Source organism: Vulpes lagopus, chromosome 2 (assembly GCF_018345385.1).
Source record: "Vulpes lagopus strain Blue_001 chromosome 2, ASM1834538v1, whole genome shotgun sequence".
Classification (NCBI taxonomy): Eukaryota; Metazoa; Chordata; class Mammalia; order Carnivora; family Canidae; genus Vulpes; species Vulpes lagopus.
The window spans coordinates 113,156,595-113,183,908 of record NC_054825.1 but is presented as its reverse complement, the minus strand read 5'-3'; the positions used below and the strand labels follow the sequence as shown (position 1 = coordinate 113,183,908).

The 27,314-nt window shown below is 49.1% G+C and overlaps 1 protein-coding gene across 3 annotated transcripts in view; it reads right to left on the bottom strand.

Annotated features, from left to right (window-relative positions):
- Positions 1-1,981: 1,981 nt before the first annotated feature.
- The window catches only part of SMOC2 (SPARC related modular calcium binding 2), a 161,319-nt gene continuing 135,986 nt past the window's right edge, over positions 1,982-27,314 (bottom strand). For 2 of the 3 annotated variants that reach the window (XM_041746022.1, XM_041746023.1), the window contains exons 10-13: positions 12,575-12,674; positions 10,284-10,558; positions 5,932-5,969; positions 1,982-3,475 (exon numbers count right to left, since the gene is read on the bottom strand). In XM_041746022.1, the coding sequence (XP_041601956.1) occupies positions 3,458-3,475; positions 5,932-5,969; positions 10,284-10,558; positions 12,575-12,674 (431 nt within the window). In that variant the 3' untranslated portion in view covers positions 1,982-3,457. The remainder of the gene's footprint in view (positions 3,476-5,931; positions 5,970-10,283; positions 10,559-12,574; positions 12,675-27,314) is intronic. The other variant, XM_041746025.1, reaches the window with a different exon arrangement.

The window sequence follows — 27,314 nt, the reverse complement described above, 5'->3', positions numbered from 1 at the left end:
GGAGACACTTGTGTGTGAGACTGCAGTCCAGGTGGCAGGTCTTCCCTACCATAAATAAGGTTTCATATCCACACCCTGCCTTGGCCTCCTGGTGGACAGCATGCCTCTTCCTGCCCTGTGATTTGTTCTGAGCCATGTGATGGACTCTGGCTAGTAGACATGAGCAGACAGGTCATAAACTAAGGCTTGAATGTGATTGTGCTTATTGGGCTTATTGGGCTTCAACCATAGCCATGCAGGAACATGCCCCTGATTGCCTACTGGGCCAGAGAGAGTGAGGGAATGGGGCACACCTGCATCTAGTGTGAGGCACAAAGGAGTGTCAAGCTGAGCCCAGACTAGACTGCCAACCCCAGCCAACACAAAGCAATATGAACAAGAATAAACAAGGGCTGTTCTAAGCCATGAATTTTAGAGTGGCTTATTGACAGCATTTTAGTAAAAGAAGGCTAAAATAACTTTTTAGAATGAAGAAATACCAAAACTGGCTAAATATCTAATTAGTCAAAAAGGCTTTTTACAGTTTTGATCCATGTAGTATTATATGATTAGGGAGAAAACCATCATCATCATCATCACCATCCCTATCATTGCCATCACCATCATCACTATCATCACCATCATCACCATCGTCATCAGCATCACCATCATCATCATCACCATCACCATCACCACCATCATCACCGTCATCACCACCATCACCACCATCACCATCATCACCACCATCACCATCATCATCATAAGGCCCTGACTTTAGTGCCGCATGCATTCTTACTTTCTGGGGCAGCTTTGTCGCTTGTGTGATGTCTCTGTCCCCTTGGCAGTTCATGATTATGTCAGTCATTTCTGTGCACTGATTCAAAAAAAGCTGATGACTTTCGCCTTGATAACTTTAAAACATTCCAGATATAACATTTATGGGCATGATTTGTGAGTTGCTCAGTATACTTCTAAAAAATCCCTAACTTGGAAGTTTTTGACAAGGATGCAGGAGACCCTTTTTAAACATGAGCAGAGTCGGGGAGGGAGGCATCTATCACTAAAAATGACCTCACTTGGTATGTAAAGGAAAAGAGATTTCTGTTTTAGATTTGAAATCTTCACGCTTTGCAGCAGGAACCATCTGCTCCAGGGCATGCACCCCGGCTCACTACCTTCCATGCTCACCTGGACTCTCCTGCTCACCCCTCCTTATTGGAGCTCCTTCAGCAACTTGAACCCCTCACCCTCTCCTCCCTGCTCCAGAACCCTGTCCAGGGCCCACTCCATCTACGAGCAACCCTACGAACTGGGTTTCCCTACCCCATTCCCAGTATGGTCTTTCCTGCACGACTAACTTGCTAAGATTGAGTTTTACAAAGATCACTCTTTTCTGAGTAGAGAGTAAACTGTGCAAGAGCGAAAATCTTAGCAGAAGGCAGTAGAGAATTCTAAAGGAAGCATGAGTGCTTAAAAAGCGACAGCAACAGCCCAACTAAAATGTTTGGGAGCCCAGTCTGGGACGGGACATTGGGACTGGAAAGAAAAGGAGAGCTGGCCTCAGGTTTCTAGTTTGGGGCTTAGTGAACAGCAATAGCTTTAATCAAAATAAGAACCTTCTTTGTTCCTTCTGTAGCCTGCCACAGCATCTGGCAGCATGAGGTGTATTCGGCAGCCCTCGCTCAGGTCTTCGCGAGTGAGTGACTGCTTCCCGTGATGGGGCCAAACACTATATCCTTTGTGCCAGGCCAGGAGCAGGGCACAGTCCCACTTGCACGATCTTCACCCGGAGGTGCATTCCGCCACCCTCCCTGTTTTATGGAGCAGGAAACTAAAGCACAAAAAGTTTAAGTAACTTGTCCAAAGTCACAGCGCTGGAGGGGCAGAGCCAGGATTCATTCACTGCAGCCCAGAACTGCTGCCTTTGCCTCCTGGACCGAGACAGCGTTAGGATTCAGCAATTAGAGATGGCTGTTTGCCGGAAAGAAAACAGTAAGCAGGGTTTTTGATAGCATATTTTATTTGAATCTAAGAAAAAAAATGATTAAATTCGAAGTTCAGAAATATAAAGGGTTATCCAATAAATTTAGGATCTTAACTGTTTCTTAAACAATGATGACACACACTTAAGCTGGTTCTGTGGCTCCCAAGTTTCGGGTTTTACTTCCGTACGGTTTAAATAAGTAAGAAGCCTCATAAAATATCTTCATGCAGACGCACAGAGATCATTTTACATGACGTGTGTTGGGGGATTTGGGGCCGTGAAGATTGTTTTTCCAACCAAAAGTTGGAGCTGAAATAGCATCGCCGCTTGGCCCACACAGCCCTCGGACCGTCCTCCAAATGGCTCCATCGAGCCAGGGGACGCTTGCTGGGGTCCGCTGGTTGTAGCTGCGGGCCAGTCCTGAGGCTCACACTGTGGACATTCAGTGCCTGATCCTGCTCTCTCAAGTGCCACTCGGGAGAATTTCCTGAGGCCACCAGGAAAGAAGGAAGCTGGGGACCTGCAGGCACTTGTTCAGCATCCAGCACATGGCTGATTTGTGCTGGCTGAGCCTTCTCTAAGGAGGACACCCCAAATTTGTTCAGGTGGTAATTTTACGTTGCAATAAGCCCCAGAGTGGCCCAGGGTGGGATGGCTAGTGGACACGTGTAAGAGAAGACGCAGGGCTAACGAGCGCTGGCGGGGTCACGCTCTGACTAAATCTACTTCTCTGAACGATGGGCCTGTTTACGCTGCTTCTGGACAGCAGGGGCAATCCTCTAGTATTTACTGCGTGATTAATCCGAGCCTCAGGCAAAGCTCAAACAGAAGCTTCAAAAGGAAAAGCAGCACACCAAAGAGAGGTTGAAAAAATTGTCTTTTCTACCAGGGCGCTACCTGGAATGATCAGATTGCTTTAGTGGTTGCGTGACTCATCGCATGAACGGGATCTCTGCACAGCAAAACTAAACAAACAAACACAAAATTCCAAGAAACAAACAAACCCATGCACTTGTTAGCTGCATGATGAGGACAGCAGCAGGTTGCAAACTTCTAGGGAAGCTTCCGGCGTAGATTCAAAAATGCTGTGGGCACAGCCGATCTCAAAGGAAGCGAACGTGGCTTGACTAGGAGTGAGTGCCCGGGGCGGGGAGGAAGGCACAGGGCGGGGACCGCGTGCCTGAGGCTAAGATTTCTACTATGTCAACATGTGTAGGATAAAGAAATTAAGCTCAAAGCCATTCAAAATACATCTCCACCAAGTACAGATTTCCAAGGTCAAAAGAGGACACATACATTGTATGTGATTAGTTTTCTGAAACCAGCCCTTCCATTTCACAGATTAAAGCAGTCTGTTTAAATATCTCATTTCTACAAAGTGAATTTACATTTAAAGTACAAAGTGCAAATACTATGTGTTTGTTTTTGTTTTTAATTGCTTTTTGGTGAGGGAGTCTCCCACATGTCTAGGAACCGCCTGGGATGTGTGAGCCACTATCCTTGCTTCCTTGGCTGAAAAAAAGAAACGGAGACATCATTAGGAAAAGCATCATTGGACATCCCTCCTCATCTGTGAAGACTAAGGCTTGCCTTCTAGGGATGACATAGTCGACCTGTTGATACAGGGCAAAACCAATATATATATATTTTTTAATGCAAAAAGAAAGAGTGCTGGTTTGATATTTTTGGGCATAAGGATCAATAAAAATACAATGCAAACATTAAATTCCAACACTTCCCTCCCTTTCAGTGATTAGGAATATCAGAAAGACCTACTGGCTGAGAAACTTAACATTTGCTTTAAATATCTCGATTCAGTACATTAAATGTTCCATGCAGTCTCTTGTCACCTTGGATGTTATACAAGATAATTTTAATAATCTAACTTATGCTTCAAGTTTAATAAAGGCATCATTGATTTTTAATTTTTCTTCTCATCCTTTCCATTTACAAGTTTATCTCCCCAGGAAGAAATGCAACTTGAAAAGTTTATTTGCTAATTACAGGAATTCTGCACCCTGGCTGCCAGTTGAAAGCAATTTGCAAAGAAAAGGAAAAGCGATCTACCATCTTCTAGATCTAATTTTCCAAGGGTACCAACTGATCAAGGGTACCGATATGAATTGATCCATGCATCTGCTTCATCATTTAAAATAATTAAACTTAAATACTTAGAAGGCTTCTGGGCTGGTTTTCCTCCCCACAATAAAAATACTAGTAGGTAGTTGGAAGAGAAAGGAGCGTATCTCCTGCTTGGAGCTAATGGGAAGTTCTGTTTTGATTTGTTGTGGTTAAAGATAAGCCATCAGTGGATTCCTCGGCTCTGGAAGCGTGTCAGAACTGTTGCAGGAGGGGCGCCTGGGTGGCTCAGTGGTTGAGCGTCTGCCTTTGGCTCAGGTCATGATCCCGGGTCCTGGGATCGGGTCTTGCATCAGGGAGCCTGCTTGGTGGGGAGCCTGGTTCTCCACCCCCCTCCACTGCTCCCCTGCTCCTGTGCTCTCTGTCTCTCACTTCTATCAAATAAATACATAAAATCTTAAAAAAAAAACAAAAACAAAACTGTTGGAGGAGACGGGGCTGACATCCTAGCCCACATCCATGTCGGTGTGGGGGCACGGAGGCCCACCAGGGACGTGAGATCATCAGAAAGCTCCACTCACTGTCTGATCCAGTACTGGCTCCGGTATCATCCCAGCTCCCCTTTATCCAACGTTTCCTGTCTGGTTATTCATATAGTGAAAGATTCTGGTGCTCGGTCCTATTGTTTATTCTTCAAAGAAACATCTATGGCCTTCAGTCATTTTATCATGTGCAAGCCACAGCTGGCCTTGGCCGGGGACTTAATCCAAGGGTCACAGTTTACATCAATGGCTGGGAAGTCAGTCCCTATCCGAACACCATAAAAAGAGCTGGAGAAGCTGCTCTGGCTCCGTTTTCTGGGAAAGAGCCGGAGGGAGGCTAGCATCTTGAGCAGAGTTTATTCGCAGTGAAGAGCAGTGCATGTGTGGCAGTTGTCACTACTGCAGGCACCTGACCTGCGCTAACGGCTTTCAGGCCAGCCCTGTTCTAAAGCATAAGTGATTTGTGGTAGGACTTAAGAAGCTAAAACCCTAAACACTTGCTAAACAAAGAAAACCATATCACATGGCTTTCTTAATGAAATGGTTTCAAGTTACATTGAAGGTGTGCACTGGAGGTCTCCACTTAAAACCCACAACAAATGCAGGGCTTGCCTTAGGAAATGTCAACCAACATCAAACAGGGAAGACCAAATAAATTACAAATTGGCGAGTGGTCATAAGGAGGGAGGATTCTGCCTTGGCTTTGAGGGAGGGAGAAATGCATCCACACCTGTTGATCCTCTGGAAAATATTCTAGACTTTGGACAGGTGTGCATGGGGTGCTGGGGAGAGCCAGCACAATTATCTGCTTTAATTGCACCTGCAGAGACACAGGAGTCAGAAACACAGAAATATGTTTGTAAACACACACAGGCGGGAAACTGAAAATCCCTTTTGGAGCAGAAGGTATGTCTCATTAAGATCCCCAGATGAAAAGAGAACATTCACCTGAATGCCCAGAGGGTCTCCTGTCCCTGCAATCTCCTTAACAAACGATAAGAAATAAATTGCAAAACCCTGGATAATCGTTTGTAAAAAAAAAAAAAAAAAAAAAAATTTCCACAAAACAACCAGTTTTGAATTTTTTCTAAAATATCAAAAGTGATTGAAATTTCAAATAGAAAAAAAAAGACAAAATCTTTAAGTTGATGACTTCACAAGTTGATGATTTTGATGGAATTTTGAGGCTATTTTTAGCCTCATGGGGGTATGTGTATGTTATGTTGCCTCGCCTGGATGGTTTCCTTTTTGGGAAGGCACTTTCCAAATCTACAGGACCCTAAGCTGTCATTGCCTATGATTAAACCGGTAAATTATTAATGCTAAAATACAGACGATAATACTCACCTGTCTATTAGAGGCGCTTTCAGCATTAGCTCTAGGGGCTAAGGGGGGAAAGAAAAAAGACACTATTAAAATCCAAATACTCATGAAAGTTTCAATATAATTTTTCAGGAAAAGATCAAAATCACTCTAAGAAAGTGTCATCAACTGGCAAACTTATTTACAAGAGAAAATGAGAATAGAGAGAAAGCACAGGTTATCTGTGGTGGCTTATAAATTCTTGATGTACACACTTCCTCAAATTACAGATGCTCTAGTCCAAACATAGAAAAATGTTTCTAAACATTTTTTACCAAAGCTTGCAAAGCACAGTGGACTAACCCGAGACCTTTCTGACCCTGTGAAACTCTCCCAGGGGGTATGAGGGCCTAGACAGTGTGGAACACCAGATCTTTGACATCTCCTGGGTTTTTCATATTTAAATCATGAGAAACTAACATGTCCAGCTCAAAATAAGTTTTCCAAATCCTTGAGGGAAATGGAAGGTGGAGGGAGATGCCTGAGATGCATAGTGGTTGCCCTGTGGCCTCACGGTAGGAGGCTCAGACCCGGCCCCACGGTCACCTCCCATGTCCCTCGGGCTCTCCTGGGGTCCAGCTCCTTAGCACCTGCCTTCCTCCCTGGCTCCTAGGATAACCACCTTCCCACCTTCCCTCTTTCCTCCCCTCTGGCTCCTCCCACCCTCCCGGCCCACTGAGAGGGCCACCCCAGCAAGGAGCCACAGGCAGCAACACCACAGACAGAAATACGAGACCACCAGAGAGAAGAGGACTGTTTCATAGCCACCTGCCTGGTGTGGCGTTCAGGGACAGTCAGGAGTGTTCACATGATAGGTAATAACCGCTACCGACTGCTCTGGGCGACCCAGGAGATGACAATCTGTCCGTCAGGCAGTGTGCCTGGAAGGGACCCCGCTAGCATGGCAATTTGTTTGAAGGAGATAATTTGGTCAAAAATGAGCATTTCTTAATTGGCGAGTTTCTGTGTAACGGTCATTTTGGAGAATCACGAGGGAATGACACAATGTTCTGTGAATGTTTTTTTTCTGAGTTCTTTAGAAACATTTCCTTTCTTGGTTTTAGCATTTCTCAATAGTTCAGTTAATTCATTTTCTTTTCTGCCTTTTTTTTTGCAATAGTGAAAATTTAGATCAAACCTTCCAATAACACATCCTTGGTGCAATACTTTATAGGCAAAATCTTGTGTAATATCGTAAAATAAGTGTGATTAGAAAGTACATGTGTGTAGACCCCATCTTGTAGTGAAACGTCTTAGTACATGCACGCAGGTGGGTATCCACACAGAAATATTTCAGGGAAAGGTACAGGCTCGGGTCTGATTATGTCTGAGAAAAATGGCATTCTATCTGGTTTTTATTTTAAAAAAAATTTCTTTTTAAGAATAAAACATACATTGCTAAGTGGTGAGTAAAGATGAAGGCAACAAGAGACACTGATAACAGTTTGCATATTTAGAGCGTCCAAACTAACCCTCACCTGAATTTTTTTTTTTTTTTTTTTTTTTCTTTTCAAAAGCAATTTCAAGGTACACGAGGCAGGAGCAAGGAATGAATTGGAAATGAAAATAATAGTAGGAAAAAAGTTAAATTCCTCCAGGGAAATAAGTTGCTAAAGCAACTAATTATGAATCCAAATCCCTGATGCTCATTTTTGACCAAATTGCCACGTTTACCAAATTTTTGCTGGTTTTCTTTCTTTCTTTTCTTTTTTTTTTTCTTTTCTTTTTTTTTTTTTTGGAGGAGGTTCATCAGCCATCTCCTTGGTTGTTAACATGCTAGCATGACTGTAAACTTCAGACACATCCGCCTGCACAGAGCTACCCAGGGATTAAGCCCAGCCCTGCAGCAGCTGGGGTTTCTGGTGAAGGGTGATGGTGTCAAGGGAGCCCATCATCGTTGTTGTAGCACTCACGCCCCTCCTCTGGGCACAGGTGGGGTGCACTCCAGCCCTAGCCCTGTGTGAGTCCGGTGTATGCAGACGCAGATGCCCAGATCGTGCTCAGGATGCTGCACCGCCTAGAGCATCAGCCCCCCTGGGAACAGGTGGGTCCCTCGGCCCCTGGCGCCCCCACCCTCCTGGTGAACGCATGCTTCCCAGGCGGAGCTTGTGCTCCGCGTGGCCCCACATCAGGGGCAGAGCCAGCCTCCGGCCTGAGCCGCATGATAATGGTCTGCAGCCCGCAGGGACCCGCGGGGACCCTCCAGGACCCCTAAGCCAGGGGAGATGCGCTTGGGGGCTGCCAGCCACGCAGCACGGCCGTGCAGGGGTGGGGGGCAGCCTGGACACCTGCAGTAGCGCACTGTTCCCTGCGGGGCCAGAGCCCACGCGATCTCCACGTCCCAGGTCTGCTCCACCTCGGCGACCCGGGAAGGCGCTGAGTCCCCCCCTCACCACAGTCAGGATCTGTATTCCCCCCGTTGTCCATGATGCCTCCCGGGTAACCGGGGAGGTTACCCCACCAGGAAGGGGCCTGTACAGTCCCGCCTAAACCCAGTCACTGGGCCAGTCCTCTCAGGAGAAGGTATGGCAATCCTGGGGAGCCTCTTGGATGCTTTGCCAGCAGGGGATTTGCTGACCAGGTGAGCCGGTCCCCAGAGACAGCAAACAACTCACCTGGGATCACACTTCCCAATCCAAAGCAGCCCATCCAGAGCCCCTGTGTGGCTCTCACTCTCTGGGCCACGAGCCCCCCACCCTCATCACCCAGGGTGGGTACCAGACAACCAGCCCCCTGCCCTCATCACCCGAGGGCAGGGCCCAGACAACCAGCACCCCACTCTCATCACTGCCAGGGCAGGTACTAGACAACCAGCACCCCACCCTCATCATCACCTCAGGGCAGGTACCAGACAACCAGCTCCCCACCCCCATCACCCCAGGGCAGGTACCAGACAAGCAGCCCCATGCCCCCATCACCCCCAGGGCAGGTACCAGACAACCAGAACCCCCCCATCACCCCAAGGCAGGTACACAACCAGCCCCCCTCCAGCAGTGTGAGTTTGCCCAGTTGAGGCTCTTCTCTGGGCCGTCTCGCAGCTACAGTGCCTGTCAGGCTGTCACTTTCCCCGGATGAACAGGGTTAACCCGCTGGCTTCTTAGATGCCCAAGGGCCTGAGGTAGGACAGCGTCCCCAGGGCTGGCCAGGGCACCCACTGGGTCTCCCTCAACATCCTAATGGCTGCACCCAGACATCCCTCCCACCGAGACCTCCGCTAGGCTCCTCAGCCCAAGCGCCACACTGCCTCCCTGGTCCAAGGGCCACACTTGGCACACAGTCACAGCCCCGGTGCACCCTCCCCCTGCCTGCCAACTGTGAGTCTCTGAGCCTGGCTCCATTCCCACCTGCACCCTGCAGGGTGAGCCAAGAGGGCAGCCCCGCGTCTTCGCCACTGGCCTCTGCTCCAGATTCTTCCAGGATGGCATGAGGTGCAAGCGTCGCACACACCCTGCACTCAAGGCTTCCAAGCAAAGCCTAGTTTTTCTAAGACTAACTTCTCACAGAGACATTAGCAGGGACACAGATCCAGCCTGGACCCCGTGGAGTGGGATGGTGGCAAATGACCATTGTGAAAAGAGCTAGGGACACAGGGACAAAGGAGAGACGGGAGCCACTGCTTCAGAAGCTGCCCCAGGGCCAGCTGCACAGTTGAGTGCAGACCTGGGAGGGCCTCGCGGGACACGATGAACTCACTCCCTGGACTCTACCCTCAAGCCTGGTTTCTCCTTCAGAGGTGTTCCCGACATGGGTAGTAGAAGAACAGAATCATGAAACACTGGTGACGCCTCTGCAAAGCCTCCCAGCACGTGCGCTGTGCAAATGGGGAAACCGAGTCCACGACATGCATGCAGCCAGCAAGCTCCTGCTACTGTAGGTCTGTCTCCATGGCAGTCGGTGTGGCCACCTTCACAGGACGTGCTCGGCGGGTGAAACAGCTAACAGGGTGTTTTCAACTATCGACGTAGCTGGTCTGGGTAACAGGAATTATGCAACTGCCGATGAGCTGGCCTGCACGTGTGGCTGGTCCACACACAGGGGCGTAGAGTGACTCCCAGCAGTTTCCAGATTGGCATTTGGAACGTCGCACACATTTGGAACGTCGCCACCACGGCCAGAGCCAGAGGGCACGTCTTCACACAACGCTCAGCTTCGCCCCTGTTGACCAGCCTCTCCCTCTGATGGGTTACGACTGGTCTGTTATTATTTCTACGGACAAACGCCCTACAGGTAAGAGGCCCCCTCAGACGGAAAGGACAAGCTACGCTTAAAGAAGCCAACGGAGCAGGTGTCAAGACCTGATGCATCGCAAAGCACAAAACAACGAGAAAGGCTCTTACTAGGGTGCTTCTTTGCGTTTGCTTTACCTTCTTCTTTCGTCACCCCGAGGCAGCCCATCAGCTCTTGCACGGAGATGGATTTGTCGTTATTCACGTCACAGTATTCGACAAACTTCTTCACGCACTTTTTGGGCTTTGATTTTTTCCGAAGGAATCTCTTGAAGGGCTTAATCTCCTTTTTGCCAATGTCCCCGCTGGAGTTCTTATCGAGTAGCTTGAAGTACCAGTGGACCACCCTCTCCTCGAGGGTGTGGCTGGGGTCGGGTTCTGAGAGCCTGCAAGAGCACACAAGGTCGTCAGGTGCGGCAGGCCTCTCCCCGGCCTCGCCTGTCTACGGAGGGCGCACCATGCACCCCAACTCTCCTAGACGGGATGCCCCACTCATCACGCCTACAGCGTGGGTGCCCAAGCCTGCGCAGTTCACCATTCCGCAGAGCAATTTTTAAACATAATTTAGAGAAGGGAATTTAGCAAGAATACTTCACGCTGGTTTCAGAACTGCAGATGACACCATGAGTTTATGCGTGCATATGACACACTCAGTGTTAGCCAAGTCTTTAAGGACGGAAGCCCCCTTGTCCCAGGTTCTGGGCTCCAAGGAGCTGGCAGGTCAGCTTGGGGCCCCAAGGGTCTCAACTCCTGTAAGTGGGATTCACCAACAATCCCATTTTATACCACGGGGTAACGAAAGATGCAAGTAAAGATACATCTTAAAGAGGTAACTAGACCTCTTCCCTTGGATTAAAACGAAGTTTGATATTTTAAGATACAAATCACTAAAAACTCTCCCAGAAGATCTGGCTTTGTGCCACACCTGTGAAAATGTCCCAGATGTCAGAGTGTGCTTTCTCCCTAAGGGGAAGAGGACAAATACAGGGCGCGAGCCCCTACGGGCCCTTTTGTTCCACTGGCTGCCACTGTCTAGACTCTACCGGCTTGGAGGAGACCATGTTCCTGGGTGTGAAGGAAGTAACTTAGGAGAAATGCTCACGGGTATCGGGGCGTTGGGATACTACTGAGTATTTCCAGACTTTCAGGGGAGCTCCTCGCACCAGTTCATTTACTGCTTTCAATTCTACTTTTTCAGCTTAGAGCACTCTTTCCAAGAATGTGTCAACTTGAAATATAGGTCTTTTTTTTTCTTTCTTTTTTTGCTTTCTTAAGCTTAATTTACTGCCCGATTATAACATTTTCTATTAGCATTGCCTTTCTTTTTCATTTGTTGAATCTTACTCCTAAGAAGAGAGACAGAGAGGAGAGACCATCAGCTGAGGAGACCAGAAAGCTTTAGATCATCCAGAAGAGGCGAGATTATCAGGGCTTTGCAGGCAGGAGTAGGGAGCAAGGCCAGTGCTCGAGGAGATAAACACAGAAAGATTCTCCTCCCTCTGAGAAGAAAGAGATAAATTGCTGTGAATTCTCAGGAGGGTCCAGTCCTGTGAAGTCAGGTCCAGGCAGCGCTGGGAGCTCCCTCACACCTGCAGGTAGCTACAGAAGAGCTTTGGGGAACCATAGAGGCTCAGCCCGAAGCCCAAGCCCACGCGTGCAGAACACCTGCCATGTGTCCAGGGGGATCGCGTCCAGAGTCTCAGGGTCCCTCTTTGAGCAGTGTCAGCGTAAATAATGCCACTGTACACTTGGGTCTTAAGTTGGTAAGCCTTATGTTATGTGGGTTTTTCTATAGTAAATACATAGGGTATTGAAAACTTGAAATCCAACATTTTAATTCCAAGTATTAAAATTTACTTGATAGGAACACCTGGCTGGATTGGTGGATGAAGGTCTGCCTTTGGCTCAGGTCATAATCCTGGGGTCCTGGGATCGAGTCCCACATCGGGCTCTCTGCAGGGAGCCTGCTTCTCCCTCTGCCTATGTCTCTGCCTCTTTCTGTGTCTCTCGTGAATAAGTAAATAAAATCTTTTTTAAAAATTAAGTCTACTCAATAGCTCTGAAATGCAAACCCAAGGCTCAAAGCCATCAGAACCAAAGGCCCTGCCTCCTGCCTCCTGCCTCCCGCCCACCCGCCTGCCACCACCTGGTGGGATGGCTGGGATCACTGGTTCTGGCTCTGCCCACTGTGACACGGCCCTCAGTGGCTTAATTGCATCACAGGGAAAACCCGCTAAACAAATCACCCCCAGACACATGGAGCAACTTGAAATTTTGGGAGAGGGCTCCTGCAGTGCTGAGAAGCTGACCTGCCCCAGAGACCTATCGGCTACACCTGGCTTCCAGCTCTCAGGTTACTGGGGCTTATTCTCAGATCCTTGCTCCACGTTGATGTAACGTACCTGCCAGAGGAAGAGGGGTCGGAGACTGCGTGCACCATGTCGGTAGAGAGCGCGTCCAAGATGCTTGTCAGAAATTCATTCTTTTTGGCACCAGGACAACCTAAAGAAATAACGCAAATACAATTTTTTTTTCATATTTCACAAAACCCACAGAGTAAAAGAGCTCTTTCTCTGTCATGGAAAGACAAGTTTAATATTTGGAAATTAGAATGCTGTGGTACCTTAATATTAATGAGCTCAGGTGAATGGTCATTTGAGCACACTGCAATACATATGTTGATTTTGGACCACATTTTTTTTAAATTATTTATTTATTTATTTATTTATTTATTTATTTATTTATTTGAGAGAGAGCATATGTGTATATGCAGGCACGTGAGGGAGGGAGGGGCAAGTGGAGGGGGAGACAATCCTCAAACACACTCCCTACTGAGCACAGAGCCCAACCTCAATCTCACGACCCATGAGACCATGACCTAAGTCAAAATCAAGAGTTGGACACCTGGCCAATGGAGTCACCCGGGCACCCCTTTTGGATCATGATTCTTGTAAATGACAGTATCTAACATTTACTAAATCACTACACGGGACGAAGAGATTTGCAGCACTGATCATCCGTGCAGCGATCTCAGGTTGGTGCTGCCACTGGCCGACCTTGCGTATGAAGTCCTGGCACTCAGGAGCATCAGGAGGTGCCCTGAGGTTGCTCTGCTGGAGCAAGACGAGGCTGAGTCCAGAGACCACACGGGCTCAAGACTGACTGTGTTTATGGGAAGCTCACCTTCCTACAACATCCTTTCCTGCTAGACACCACCCGGCCGGCAGCCCTGGTTCTCACACACTCGCATGGCTGGGAATGCCCTGGACTCCCCACACTATTCTCCATCCTGTTCCAGGATGACGAGGACAAGAAGGGGAGCAGCAGGGGCCTGTTTTCCCGGACGCTGGGCATGGGTAGGGCGGAGGTGCTGTCAGGGCAGGCTGGTCATCCAGACAATGACATGCTATGCCGTCACACGCGCTCCAGTTTTCATAAATTTCCCCCCTGACAATTGAGTTTCTGGTATAATTGTGCAAGTACTTGCTAGTTGCTGATAGCAGGAGTCTATTCATGCCGGTCTCCACCGCATTACGTACACATATCAGAGAACAGATGTGAGTCCCCATCGGGGAGAGGAAGATGACAGGCAACTGAAAGGGTAGGTTCTACTCTGGAAGGAAAATGCACAGCATTCGGAGAATGTTCCTTTTGAATAAAAATAATGGTCTACTTAGCTATTCTCTCTGGGAGGTTGCAGGTGTGTCACACGTGATCTGGAACCCGCGAGAACCTCCTGCATCCGGCCAGAGGACCGCGGCCTCAGCGGAGGCTCTCAAGGGCAGCGAAGCTGTGAGCGATAGGACTGGAGGCTGCTTGACTGAGTAGGACAATAGGCCGACCCGGCTCCCTGCCCCGGAGGGGGTGGTCGGGAGCCCTGCTGCCCAAGAGAACCCATCCAGCTCAGACAGGCACCAACGCGCAGGAGCCCAATGCCCCGGGTGCCTGCAGACCCCGATCCCTGGGATCCCCACCACTCATGAGCCTCAACACATCCGGGGAGGCACGTGCTGAAGGTGAGGAAGACCGCAAGGTCTGGGAAGGCCTAGCATGTGGCTGACCTCAGCACAGAGCGGCTTTAAGAAAGGACGGTGCCTGTGTTGTGTGTGGAGGGCATGACCTCAGAGGGGACATAGCCAGCTGGTGTTTCTGCTACCGTAATCACACACCCCCACACGGAGTAAAGCCGCATGCAGTTTCTAGTCAGAAATGACACCTACACTTTGGGAAACCAAGACTGCGGGCATGAGAAAGATTTAGGATTCTTTCATGCAAAAAAGAGTTAAAGCAAATGCTTAATTTACTTCTAAAACAAGAAATACTACATCAGTCCCGCTAAAGCCCTTTCTTGCTGTTACATAACACAGACTGAATGGCACCGGTCTTCCTGCGTGGGTATGGGCTCTACTTTGTAGTTCAGAGGTACTTTGGTCCAAAAAAGAACACTTTTCACTTTTATTTGCAAAGATGTTGAACTTCCTTTTAAACAAAGAAAATAAAAACTTAGTTGTTCTCAGAAAGACAAAGCCGCCACACCTGCAAAGCTTCCTGGAGGCGAGCTTGGTCCTGCACTCCGAGGCCCACGCGCTGGCTACACTTAGCAGGGTCTGCACACACCAGTCCGCCTGCGGGGGGCACGCTCAGGCCACACGTGGCACTCGCCCCACAGATACTCGCTGAGACCCTAACAAACGTGCTGGGTCCGCGGTAGCCGTCGCAGCAGATGGAGTGGGCGTCCTGAGTCTGGCAGGACCTGGCAGGACCAGGCTCCTGACCTCCCTGGACTTGGGGGGCCGGGGGGTAAGCATGCGGGAATGGAGGTGCTGTGTCCCAATATCAGGGGCAGGGGGTCTGCCACCACGAGGGCTCGGTGAACACAGTCCCATGGTCCCTGAGAGTCCGTCGGCCTAAGGGGCAGGGGAGGGGAGGCAGCCGGGGGAAGGGGCCCGGCCTCTACTTACTGTCCCCGTCCAGGTGCTGTAGCCTTGTTCAGTGGCTACTTTTGAGAGGACGCCCCTCTTGGAGCGGAGAGTCCTTGTCCTAGTCACCCTGGAATGCTGTTTGTCACTGCAGGACATGAATCGATCATAGCTCAAAGCCATTTCTCAGGAAAGAAGGCAAATGAAAATGTAAAACAAGACGAAATCAGAAGGAAAAAATTCAGAGCTCTTTGAGCAAATTCTCATCGCACGTAAAGTGACAGAAGCGCGAAATGGAAATGTCGTGAAACAGACCAGGTCCTGCAAATGTACAAAAGCAGCGACAGGCCCGAGGCAGAGGGAGCGCGTCCCCAAGGTGCAGGGGGTGGGGTCCTCCCACGGGGAAGCAGGGACACAGGCTCCGTCTCTGTGCTGAGGGCCACTGGTCAGAGCCACACAGGTGGGGGCCGCGGTGGTGGTGAGGGCTTCTGGGGCCCGCAGACCCATGTGCACACGGCCTCTGGGGTCCAGGGGGCCACATGCCAACAGGATGACCCCCAACAACGGGCCCGGGGGCCCTGGCTCCATGCTCACCTCCTTCTCCCCCTACACAGCAGGCCCCAGGACAGCTCCACAGCCGCCCTGAAGCTGCTGCTGCTAAAACCACAGCCCGCAAGGCTCGACGATGGCGACACCGTCACTGTTTATGTCAGGACAGCTGTCGGCCGAGTGTGAAGCTGGCCCGGAGGCACAGTGCAGGGTGGCCCCACGAGGCGCGCAGGCGTGGTGTCCACGGGCAGACGGCTCGCAGCCACTTAGAGACGCGCTTGTAGGGAAAGAGGAAACCACACTGCCCTTCTCAAAGCTGCAAGCAGTCACTACACTAATTTATTTACAAATCTGTGGCGAAACAGAGCATGTGGCTTAGCCTGAAGATGCTCTGTTGATCCCATTTATCTGCAGAATCCAAGTAAAATCGTTGGCACCCAATTGGGTTTCCGTGAAAACACTTGAGCGCTAATCCTGGTTTGGGACCGCAGTGCGTACGCTTCACTGTCCAGTGGCCACTGTCGTTGCTCTACAGCCGCTCACCCAGGCCGCGGACGCGCTCAGTCAGCCGCCCACGTCCACCCACCGCCTGGCTCTCGGGGGGCGCCTGGTAAGGTTGGAACACTTTAAAGATCACTTGATTTGCTGCCTTTCAAAATGAGTGAGTTCCTCACTTCCTGTGAAACGTCCTTATTTTCAAAAACAGAAGCTTTTTGTCTGGAAATTACCATTTCTTCTCTTCCATTTCTTTTTCAAACAGAAATCGATGCATCTTCAGGACTTCTGCCCCAATCACATCCTAACACCGCTCTCTGAATCAACGCAAGCGGGACTCCCTTCCTTGCTGGCACTTGCCACACCCGGGACGGCCACCGAGTGGGGAATGATGGCTGCTTGCAGACCTCCATCAAGAGGAAAGCATTATATGGAGAAAACCCATATTTTCGGACCCATGTCAGCCGACACTGACCCACAGGTGTGGTCTGAGCCCTGTCCAACAGGTGATCACGTGGGTTCCTGGGTCAGTGAAGTGGGAAGGGCACCAGGCCTATCCACCGGGTCCTTCCTTCAGAGTAGGTGGCCTTGTAGGGTTACCTGACTCACCAGCTCTCAGGCATCTACAGCGAATGCCTTCGAGTTTGGGCTGCCAGTTGTACGCTTGTTATTTCACATGTACAGGGCACAGACATAGGCAATTGTTTACAACAACAAGAAATAAAATCTCTTTGATATTCATTGTTTAAAACACAAAATCTGGCACAGACAAGAAGGAAATGTGTAGAGCACCCAACCCACATGGCTGGTGAAGCAAGAGCATCGGAGACACGGAGAGAAGCACAGAGCGGAGAGGCTCTGGAGTCACGGCACTGCCGCCAAATATGAATACTGAGCCATTCCCACATGCACCTGGCCCTCCCCAGGGGCGGACGGAGCCAGAGCATCTGCAACGGAACAGAGGGCTGGAGAGCTCAGTAGGAGGGGAGCAGGACCCCAGTATGCAGGGTGCCGGGAGCCACAGGGAGAAACTCGGGGGGATTTGCAGGTAACACAGTCTGACTTATGGTCTCAGAGTGAACCATGGTCACCATGGTCCAGGGACAGGGTTACTGAGAGGGACACCACGGTGGACCGCCAAGGCCTCCAGGGATGACCTCAGAGGGAATCAGGGAGGACACAGCACTCTGGGGTTGGGGGAGTGTGGGCGGGGAGTGTCCCAGCTGGGGTTAACTTGGGCCTCAACACAGCAAGTATGTAGAGAATGTCTTTTGCAAGACACGGGCCTCTGTTCACTCCTCAAAGCCCACCCTTGCCGAGGGACTCAGGCCTCTTCCCTGCAGCCACAGAAGGAAGAGAGGGTCCAGCCTGGCACTGGGGTCTGAGCCCTGCTTTGTGATGACACAGGCAAGGGCCCCCTGCCTCCGAGAAGCACATCCTTATTAACGCTTTTGTGAGGCTCACAGATTTCAGAGTCCATACTGGAGACCATCAGTGAGGGTCCCTCTCAGATAAAAGCCTTTAGGAAAAAACAAAACAAAACAAAACAAAAAAACAGGAAATTTTCCAATCTTAAAAACAAAATCTTGATTTTTGTGTCCTGACTCTAGGGTTTCCATCTTTTCTGTATTTACATATTTTGTATATTTATTTTCATATTTCCACATTTTCAACATTTTTTCATTATTCGAAACAGAGAAGTTCACAGGCTTGCGTCCATGCTCTGATTAGGTAACAGTAACACATGTCAGAAATCATGGTTGCATGGAAGCCAGTGCCTGTGGGACTCTGCAGTTACTCCCGTGAAGAAGTGCAGAGAGACACCATCCTTGCCACCAAAGGGCTGGCATGTGGAGGCCCTGGGTGTCCCTTGGCCTGTGACGTTCCAGAAATTCTTGCCCTTGATTTTAATTCTCTTTTGGTTAGGTCATCTGAGTCTACAAAGTGCACTAAGAATTTGGAATCGTTGATAAGTTCATTGTGAATATTTATCCTAAAGACAAGTGTTTATGTTTCCCGAGTCTTCCTACATTTCTTGAGGACAGCGCTATGTCATCACTCGCTCAGTAAGTATCTATTAACCATATGTTCAGTGCAAAGGAGCTCATAAAACGAGGCGTGGGCAAGCACACATGGAGGGTTCTTGATGGCCTGAGCAAGGAGACACAGTATTTCCACAGTCATTGCATATTCAGGGGATGGTCCTGCCGCCCGCTGTGGAACAAGAAGTGTCTGAGGACACATGTTGATGTTTCAATGGGGCATGGTGTCCAGTAAATGTTTTTACAAAGCATTCGGATTATCATTATTGTCCTTTTGAGGCTTTCCTGATTCAAGGCACGCTATTTTCTCTCCCCAGCATCACTCAGAACAAAACGACCGCTCTCAGTTGAATTTTCTCTTGAGCAAAAATTTGTTTATGTTGCCAAACTGACAATGTGTTTTAGGTGGAGTGTTTTTAAGACCACTAAGAATAACTAACCGTCAAATGTTTACTCTCAGAGCATTTGAAACCCTGTGGACTTCAGGAAGCTGTTTGCACCCTCGTGTGCATGTGACCTGACATCGCGCCACGGCCTCCACTCTGCAGTTCCCTAAAACAGGAGGACAAAGCCTCAGCAGGAAACAGCACGTCTTTGTTCAAAGATAAGGCAACTGAGAAAGGGACGCTTGGAATCACCACGGAGTCAGCGCCCAGCCAGCGTGAACTCCGACAACACGCACCTGCTCACATGCACTCTGGAATCTGTGGCCAGGCACTGTGCATGTCCACAGGAGATCACTTTCATACCCTACCTTGTGCAAGAGCATCGCTTCTTGTTTTTGAATCTGATCTGTATTAATTCATTGCCACGCCCTCCGCCAATCGATCCCATACACAGGCTGCATTTGTGAGATTATTTCTGAAATAGTTCTTTTTTAAAAAAATATTTTATTTATTTATTCATAGAAACACAGAATGAGAGAGAGGCAGAGACACAGGCAGAGGGAGAAGCAGGCTCCATGCAGGGAGCCCGATGTGGGACTCGATCCTGGGTCTCCAGGATCACACCTCAGGCTGCAGGCGGCGCTAAACCACTGCGCCACAGGGGCTGCCCTATTTCTGAAATATTTCTTGACGTTACATTATCTTCCTATAGTAGCTAAGCCATGCTTGTGGCCAGAAATATAGTTGAGTTACAAAGGTCCTCCGGTCTACTAGTATGACTATAAACCTACACATAACAACAGTGGTTCCAAGCTTCCACATGGCGCATGGCACCCTGACCGTGCACCTGTGACCCGTCCATCGTGATCAGACAAGATGCCCTCTGCGTGGAGACTGATGTGTCCTTCTGGTGCTACACAACCAGGGCCTGGAACAGGGTGACCTGGGGGGGTGGGCCCGGGCCTTCTCTGCTCCCCAAGCAGGGCGCCATTCTGAGAGGCAGCCGTCCCCTGTCTGGCAGCCTGGCATCCTCCTGGTCCGAGGCTGGCAGGAAGAACAAGCAGCTCGCTCCAGCCCCACGACAGGACCAAAGGCACACCTAGTAGATAGTCCAGGGACAAACAGACTCTGTCAAGTGTTCAGCCACATGCTCGCTGCTTTCTGTTTTTTGTTTTTTTTTGTTTAACAGATGCCATTTAAGGAATGCTTTCCCATTCAAATAGAGAAAACTTTCTTTCTTTTTTTTTTTAATTTTTTATTTATTTATTTATGATAGTCAGAGAGAGAGAGAGAGAGGCAGAGACATAGGCAGAGGGAGAAGCAGGCTCCATGCACCGGGAGCCCGATGTGGGATTCGATCCCGGGTCTCCAGGATTGCGCCCTGGGCCAAAGGCAGGCGCCAAACCGCTGCGCCACCCAGGGATCCCGAGAAAACTTTCTTTCACACTACCAGCATATTTATTTTTACTTCCACTAGTTCGCTCTGCAATATTACCTCTTCCATAGCCATTGTGAGGAATTCCAGAAAGAACACCAGGCTTGACAACAAGACAGACAGCCTATGTATTTTCAAACTGCAACCCCGTGCAAATCCATACTTTACCATCATAGAAAATAAGCTTTCAGTGTATGGTGTGCTCATAAGTTATATTTTATAGCACTGATGACCTTGATGGGATTGCAAATGCGGTTATGTGTCACTAAACTCTTAATGTGACAAGCAAGCAAGTGTTCTCCTTGCAGCCTGTCATACATGCTGACAGGTGACTCCTGCTGTCTCCTCATTGCTATTGAGCCTCTGAGCGGGCCCCATGGAGTCGGCACCGTGATGGGCTCTGCGGCTGGGGCCCTGGGTCAGCATCCTCAGCATCGGCAGACGCACTGGGCCTGGGAGCCTGCCCACTGTCTGGCTGGGTCAGACTAGGTCAGCAATGAGCCCCCCCTGTGGAAGGAAGGGGACAGCAGGTCTTGCAGAAGCCGGGAGCCACCCAACAGTGACAGCAGCAGAACCCTGCTGACCCACCACAACCTAGAGGAAACAGGCCCAAGGGACATGCCAGGATGACCAATCACCCATCAGTGAGTCTCACCAAAACACAAACCAGAATCACTCAGGTTTTCAGTTCCCCAGATACAGGTGACAATGAGCCCCAAACACAGAAATGAAGTGAGGCCAAAAAGCTGAGGACGTGACAGGGCAAGTGAAGCCTTGTGCTGCTGTTCCTGGGGGACACGTTTCCCAGGAGCTGTGGCTGACCCATTCAAGTTTGCAGGGACCCCCCCCTCCCACCCAGGGATCCCATGGAGCAGGGGCCTGGCCACTCTGCCACCTCTATGGTCTTACAATTAGGGGAGAGACGTTAAGACAAACATGGGGGATGAGAGGTAGAAGCGATACTCTGACCAGCTGAATCAGGAATCTGCCAGAATGTCTACAGATGACATCACAGACAATCTCCCAGTCCCCCTGCCATCGGTGTGCCAGTGTGATTGTGGCCCACATGCACATGCCACCCATCCATGCCCTGAGCCTGCACTGATCAAACTCACCCACATGTCCTCAGCTGATGTCACAAGAGCCCTGAGGCCTGGGCAGTCTCCCTCATTCCCTCTGAGCAGACCGGGCCTCAGAAGCAGTAGGCAGGGTGACATCCATCAGGCCAGGGCAGTGGAGGCTCCAAGCCCCTGCCCCAACTGCAGAGCCCACGGCTGTGACCATTATACCCTTCACACAGAATTCCTATCTGTGTCCCTGTAACCCCCAAGTCTACACCTCAGAGCATCTGTACACAAACCCCTTAACCAAGGCCCTCCTCCTGGGACTCGCCCTCCCATCATTTCTGAGTTGTGGGGTTTGCATCCAGAGATGAAGAAATGGATCAGACCCTCTGGGGCACATCTGATATGGTTGCTGAAGTTTTCAAATATCAAAAGATTCCCTATATATGCATTCCTCAGTGTCCAAATGATTAGGTGACACAGCAAGTTCCCAAAGCCCGTTTCCCACAGAGAGCTGATGCACAAGGGAAAACTATCCAAAGAAGACAAATGACATCATCCTGACTTATGTTGTCCAAAGAGCAGTGGGAATTGGACTGGCCTGGTTGCTCATCAACACTCTCAGAATAAAGGAGAGAGAGTGAGCTCCTCGTGGTTTGGAGTGGCCTCTGTTCCAAGGAGAAGGTGGAAATCAGTGGTCGGCTCTTCCAGGCTTTGCTCTGGGCCATTTCTTCTCATTTCCAATGAAGATAAAATGACCTCTCCTCAGGTGATAGAGGTCAGCGACTTGTCACTTGGGGTCAGGGTGTTAGGTGAGTGGACTAGAGTCAATGTCTAGCAAGGGGAGCCCAGACCTTGCCTTTAGTGTTCTCATTTTCAAAAAAACCTTTGCGATGGCATGAATGAAGAAAGACACTGATGTGCTCCATATCAAACTTGGAAGTGCACAAAAATGAGGATGGTGGTAATGGGCCAGATAAGAGAATTTTCAAAATCAAGTTTCAAAACAATCATGGTGTCTGGACATTTAGCTGACACCAAAACGAAACATAACAAAGTTGAAGTCTTGCGGTTTTTTGCAGGTGCAGGATGTACAATGTTTTACCCAACCGACGATAATGGATTTTAAAATATCCCTTGCCTTTTAAAATAAAAAGCAAACACCTACAGTCTTATCCACTAGCCAGCAGGGAAGAGCCTTCACTTCAGCAAGGAATGAAGGACAAGGACAAGAAATGGGAGATCATCTCTATACTCGGTTTTTGGTTTTGTACTTTTAAAAACACTATTTCACAAATAAATTGTCAAGGACAGAAGCCATTGACATCTGGCACATTTGCATCATGAAAAATCCATTCTACTGTATATGGCTACGAGTAGTTTTTAGAAATTGATCTAGTTAAGGGAGTACTGGCCATCGGGATGGAATATTAAGGTGAGATATTACTTCTTGAGGGCCTGAGCTAAGTCATTAACTATTAAACCAACTCAACCAACCATTAACCAACCAGGCGCCACAAAGTCTCCTGTCATTTCAAGGATTTGGGTGAAGATGTTTTAAGATTCTGGAACGATTATTCTACTTCATATTTAGAAAGTATCCAGTCTGGAGATGCCAAGAAGGGAATGGGGTTCATTCATGATTGTCATGATTCACATTTATCTCTTAACACTGTGTTTGGGATCCAAAATCTATTTTGGTGGCGAGTTAGAGTGGCTCTGTCCTCCTGCTCTGCTGTCATCCTCTCCCACACCCTAGCCAGTATGAGCCTGGCTCAGGAGGCTATGGTCATAGCACAGGATTTCTGGTAAAGGGCAGAATCTTTGAAGAAAAGTCTACATATATGCTCCCCCCTTGGAACCACAATTAATTACTGCAACTAGAAATCCTATCTTCTTTAGGAAAAAAAAAAAAAACTAACAGTACAACAGGATATGAAAACAGAAACCAGGAAACCATATCAGTTTCTGTCTTCTTTGAATAAAAGCTCTTCCCAGACACATCCTTAGGTGTAGTAATTATGAGCCTATGTTTATACTTGTGCTTTGCTGCTCAAGGAGCTCACCCTCCTCCCCAAACATGGTGTATCTGCTGCCCTACTCTAGTTTTTCCCACTTTTTAAATAAAGATTTTATTTATTCATTCATGAGAGACAGAGAGGGGGGTGGGCAGAGATACAGGCAGAAGGAGAAGCAGGCTCCATGCAGGGAGCCTGATGCAGAGACTCGATCCTGAGACTCCAGGATCATACCCTGGGCCGAAGGTGGGTGCCAAACCGCTGAGCCACCCAGGGATCCTCTCTTTCCCACTTTTGATAAAGCAGCTCGAAGCTCCTTTTCTCTAGGAATGCTTACTGCCTAGTTCCACTGACATGAACCCTCTTCTCCTCTAAATTCCTGATATCAACAGCAGCCATCTACCCACTGGGACCAAGCTGGTGCCAAACACTTCATCAGGTGCTCCAGGGCTTTATGGGCTGGTTTTGCTGGGACAGCTTTGTGTTCAGTTTAGAAAATAAAGGTATGTGTGTTTGGATTCTCTCTACCCTACAGATCTTTGACAAGGAGGAGCTATTGAAGGAAATTGCCTCAGGTGGAGACGAAAAGACACTCCCTGACATGCAGTGTATGCAGACACCTGACCAGTAGGACCCTGAACCATGAGGTTTCCATGCAGGCTAACCACAGGACTGGCTAGACACACAGCGTGTTGTGCTTCCCAAGTCCACCACCACCGAGTCACCTGCCAGTTTCAAGCACATGGGAATACGAGCTTCATGGGTCCATTTCATATCAGGCCACAGAACACGTGAAAACAACTCCCGGGCCTGGTTCATCCATGAACCCCTCTGCCCCATCTATGAGCCTGCACACATGTGTGGCTGCCCACATCGCAGTGTGTCTGCTTGCCAAAAGGGCTAAGCAATGACCTCCACCTCCTGAGGACTCTCAGGGTCTCTAGGGCTAGAGTGTTACACACAAAAGGTGATGTGCCCCAATAGGGGTCCCCATTTATGGAAACTCTGGCTAAATGACTCGTGTATCATAATCCCAACTGGATTAAAATTTCCCAGATAACAAACATGGGTTTAATAAACATCTCAGAAACCAGCACTCAGTGGGAGCCCAGGCACCCCAAATGAGCCTGACACCACTGAAGACCCCATGCACAGAACCTTCTGACGAGCAGAGCCCCAGAGCCATGTTTCAGAAGGGGTGGAGGACATCTCCAGACCCCGCCCATCTCAGTTTTCATATGGGAGAAGTGAGAAGGCAGTGGAAACGTGCCAGAGAAGAGGGGTGCACTGCACCCTGACATCCAGGGTGTGGAGTATGAGTGAGGTCACAGGCTGCATGCACAGCACCAGGGACCTGTGAGATAGAGTGTCTATCCGCAGAGAAGAAGGTGTGGACGCGGCCGCCTCCACCTCCGCAGGCCACAGCTGAGGGTGGGGACATTTGCAAGACTCACCCTGGGCCCTGGTGATCTGCACCTCATGATAGGCCTGCTTCCCACCCACATCCTCACTGCACCAGGGCCGGAAGCTGGTGCTCTGCTCCTCCCATCCATCTCCACGGGACTCAGCTCCCTAGATGAAAACCCCAGTGGGCATGCCACGCGGGAGAGTGCTGCCAGAGAGCCCGGTAAGAGAGCACAGAAGGTATTGACGACGGACAGACAGTGCCAGTCAGCGTGATCCCACTGAGCACTCGACTTACAGCCTGGTGATCTGACAGTGAACCTTCTGAAAACCCTACTAAATTAACAAACACAGTGAGGAAGTGAGGACTTACGGAAAGGAATATGGTGCGAGGATAATTTATGTTGGATCCACACCACTAGTTTCACATTTTCAGACTTACACTGTTTCTCTAAATTACACACTCAAGTCATTCCTTAATATTGAAACTGTGTGTGTTTATTATCTCCCTACAGATTTTCCATAGGCTGGCCCCGTAGGCTCTTCTCAACAGATGGTGACAAACTGTTACTGACATGGAGAAGCAGAAATCCAGTTTCATTTTGGAACGAAATGGTTTCACTCAATGCTTCAATGTTTATTTATATTTGTTCAGGGTATATTAATTTAAGGCAGAACTATTTTCTCCAATCCAATATTTTTATTTGGGAGGTAGCCACAGAATGGCTAACTGTACTCCCTGGAGGGTAAATGGATTTTATTGTTCTGTTTCCAAGAACTTTCGGAGGCACTTTGTTTCCTCAATATAACAGTGACAGCTTGAACAGGCTGCGTGCACACTCACCCCATGGCCATGCAGGACACCCCTCAAGTGGCGGCTCATCACAGCCATACCTGCACATGCGGTGGCACCTACTGGATGCCCATGGTGGCCCTCCCCTCGGACTAGGACCACAGCCCTCCAGCCAGAGCCCTGGGTGACCCCGTGCAGCGGCAGAGTGATGCATCAGCTTGGTGGGAATCCATGTCGACCTAAATCCTTGCCTAGATTTGATCACATTGAACAATGATCAGAATCAGCCAATTCTATACTTTGCAGTAAGAAACACACTTCCCTTCTCAACACTGTGCCCACAGATTGTAATACAACCAACCACATCCAGGTGAAAACTGTCTTTCTTATGGCTTCATGGCAATCTCAACCTGTGCCCTTTACTCTCAAAAGGTAATAAACTCAGCGGATGAAGGCTATAGCTTTTGAAAGGATGGTGTGGATGAAAAGTGGTTTGGAACGTGAGTGTTTATCTGCGCGTGTTCGCTGTGGACTCTGGGGGATGCGCAGCTTGCTAGAGTACATGCTCCCTATCGCAAGACAATCCGATTTCAAATGAATGAGAAGGAAATCAGCACAGGAGAAAAGCAAGAGGGAAGACAGTTGGTGAATGTAGAGTTGGGTTAAAATACAGAAGGCACATCGGGTGTGGACAGAGCCGTGTGTCTGACTCCAGAGCCGATCAACCAGAAGGAAATGCAGTACAAATCAGACCACAGGGAGAGAAGTGCCACTTGCTGATCTCAAAACAGGAGAGCAAGACCCTGTGGCCACCAAACAAGCTGTGTCGTGAGGCTGACCACATACTTGCTGATATCCTGACTGACGACCACACTTCCAGAGGGTTACGTTTACAAGGGGTGCCCACTGAGCCTACAGCACAAGCCCGAAGATGTGCAACTCCCATCACTATAGCGGACTCGAGGGGTCTGCAGACACACCTCACTGCCTGCCCAACGCTCTTGTACAAATACAGCAAGAACCATGTACATTTCTCTCCTGCACATTTGCTCTGTTCTCTCAGATTTTGATAAATATTGAGCTCCTCCAGATGTTAGGGCCTGGAATGCATCTCTTCTCTGAAGTTAGTTAAATGAGGAACTGTTTGCTTTGAGAATCCCATCAATTAGGAGTCTAACCATAACATACAGTGGATAGAAGAATGTTTTCTACTTACAGAGGTGGTCGGCCAAGGTCCTCAGAAAGCTGCCTGAGGCCCACTCAAGCACACACAACCCGGGACTGATCAAGATCCGGAGTCTCCACGACCATATTTCAAGCTGAAAAGAGGCTGTGAAGCAGGCATAGCCATGACAAGTAGTGAAGACGCTGATTCTGAGTGGTGCCACTTCCTGGGGAACCATCCACAATGGTTGTGAGACACACGTGCAGGTCACAGAACAGGGTCGGTTGCTAGGTAAGTTTGCTAACTATACCCTATACTATAGGCTAATGTTTAGTTTTAGAATGACTGACCTGTAGTCCTCCTTCGTGGGTGATAATTAGAGAGTAGGGACCGTTGCCTTTTATGGACCTGATTGGTGCAGGCTGTTGCAGCATGCTGCAGCCAACAAAGACGAAACCCAAGTGGCCACAGGCACGTTTGTGCAAATGCTAAGGCCAAGTCCTATTAAATGTGTCTATTCTGATTCTTTAATAGAATGTATATAAAATGCAGCTGTGTCCCAGACTTCCCCAAACTACCTCGAGTAATCTGAGCCGAGCCTGCAGAAATCTCTCACACGTGGCCAATTATTTCTGAAGAGGGAACAGCAGAGGCTAAATGAGAATTCTGATTTTCTAATGCTCCCTCAAGCCCCGAGCTTCAGTGGTCTCTACACCTGGGGTGGACATGGTCAGCCCGGCACCAGCCCCTGACACGGCCCAGAGCAAACATTGTTGAGCTGCTAGAAGCAAGGCAGGTCCGCGCTGGATTGACACCTGCTGATCTCACTTAGGCTGGAGGGGATTTTTCCCTCTGGACCTTAGACTTCTTTT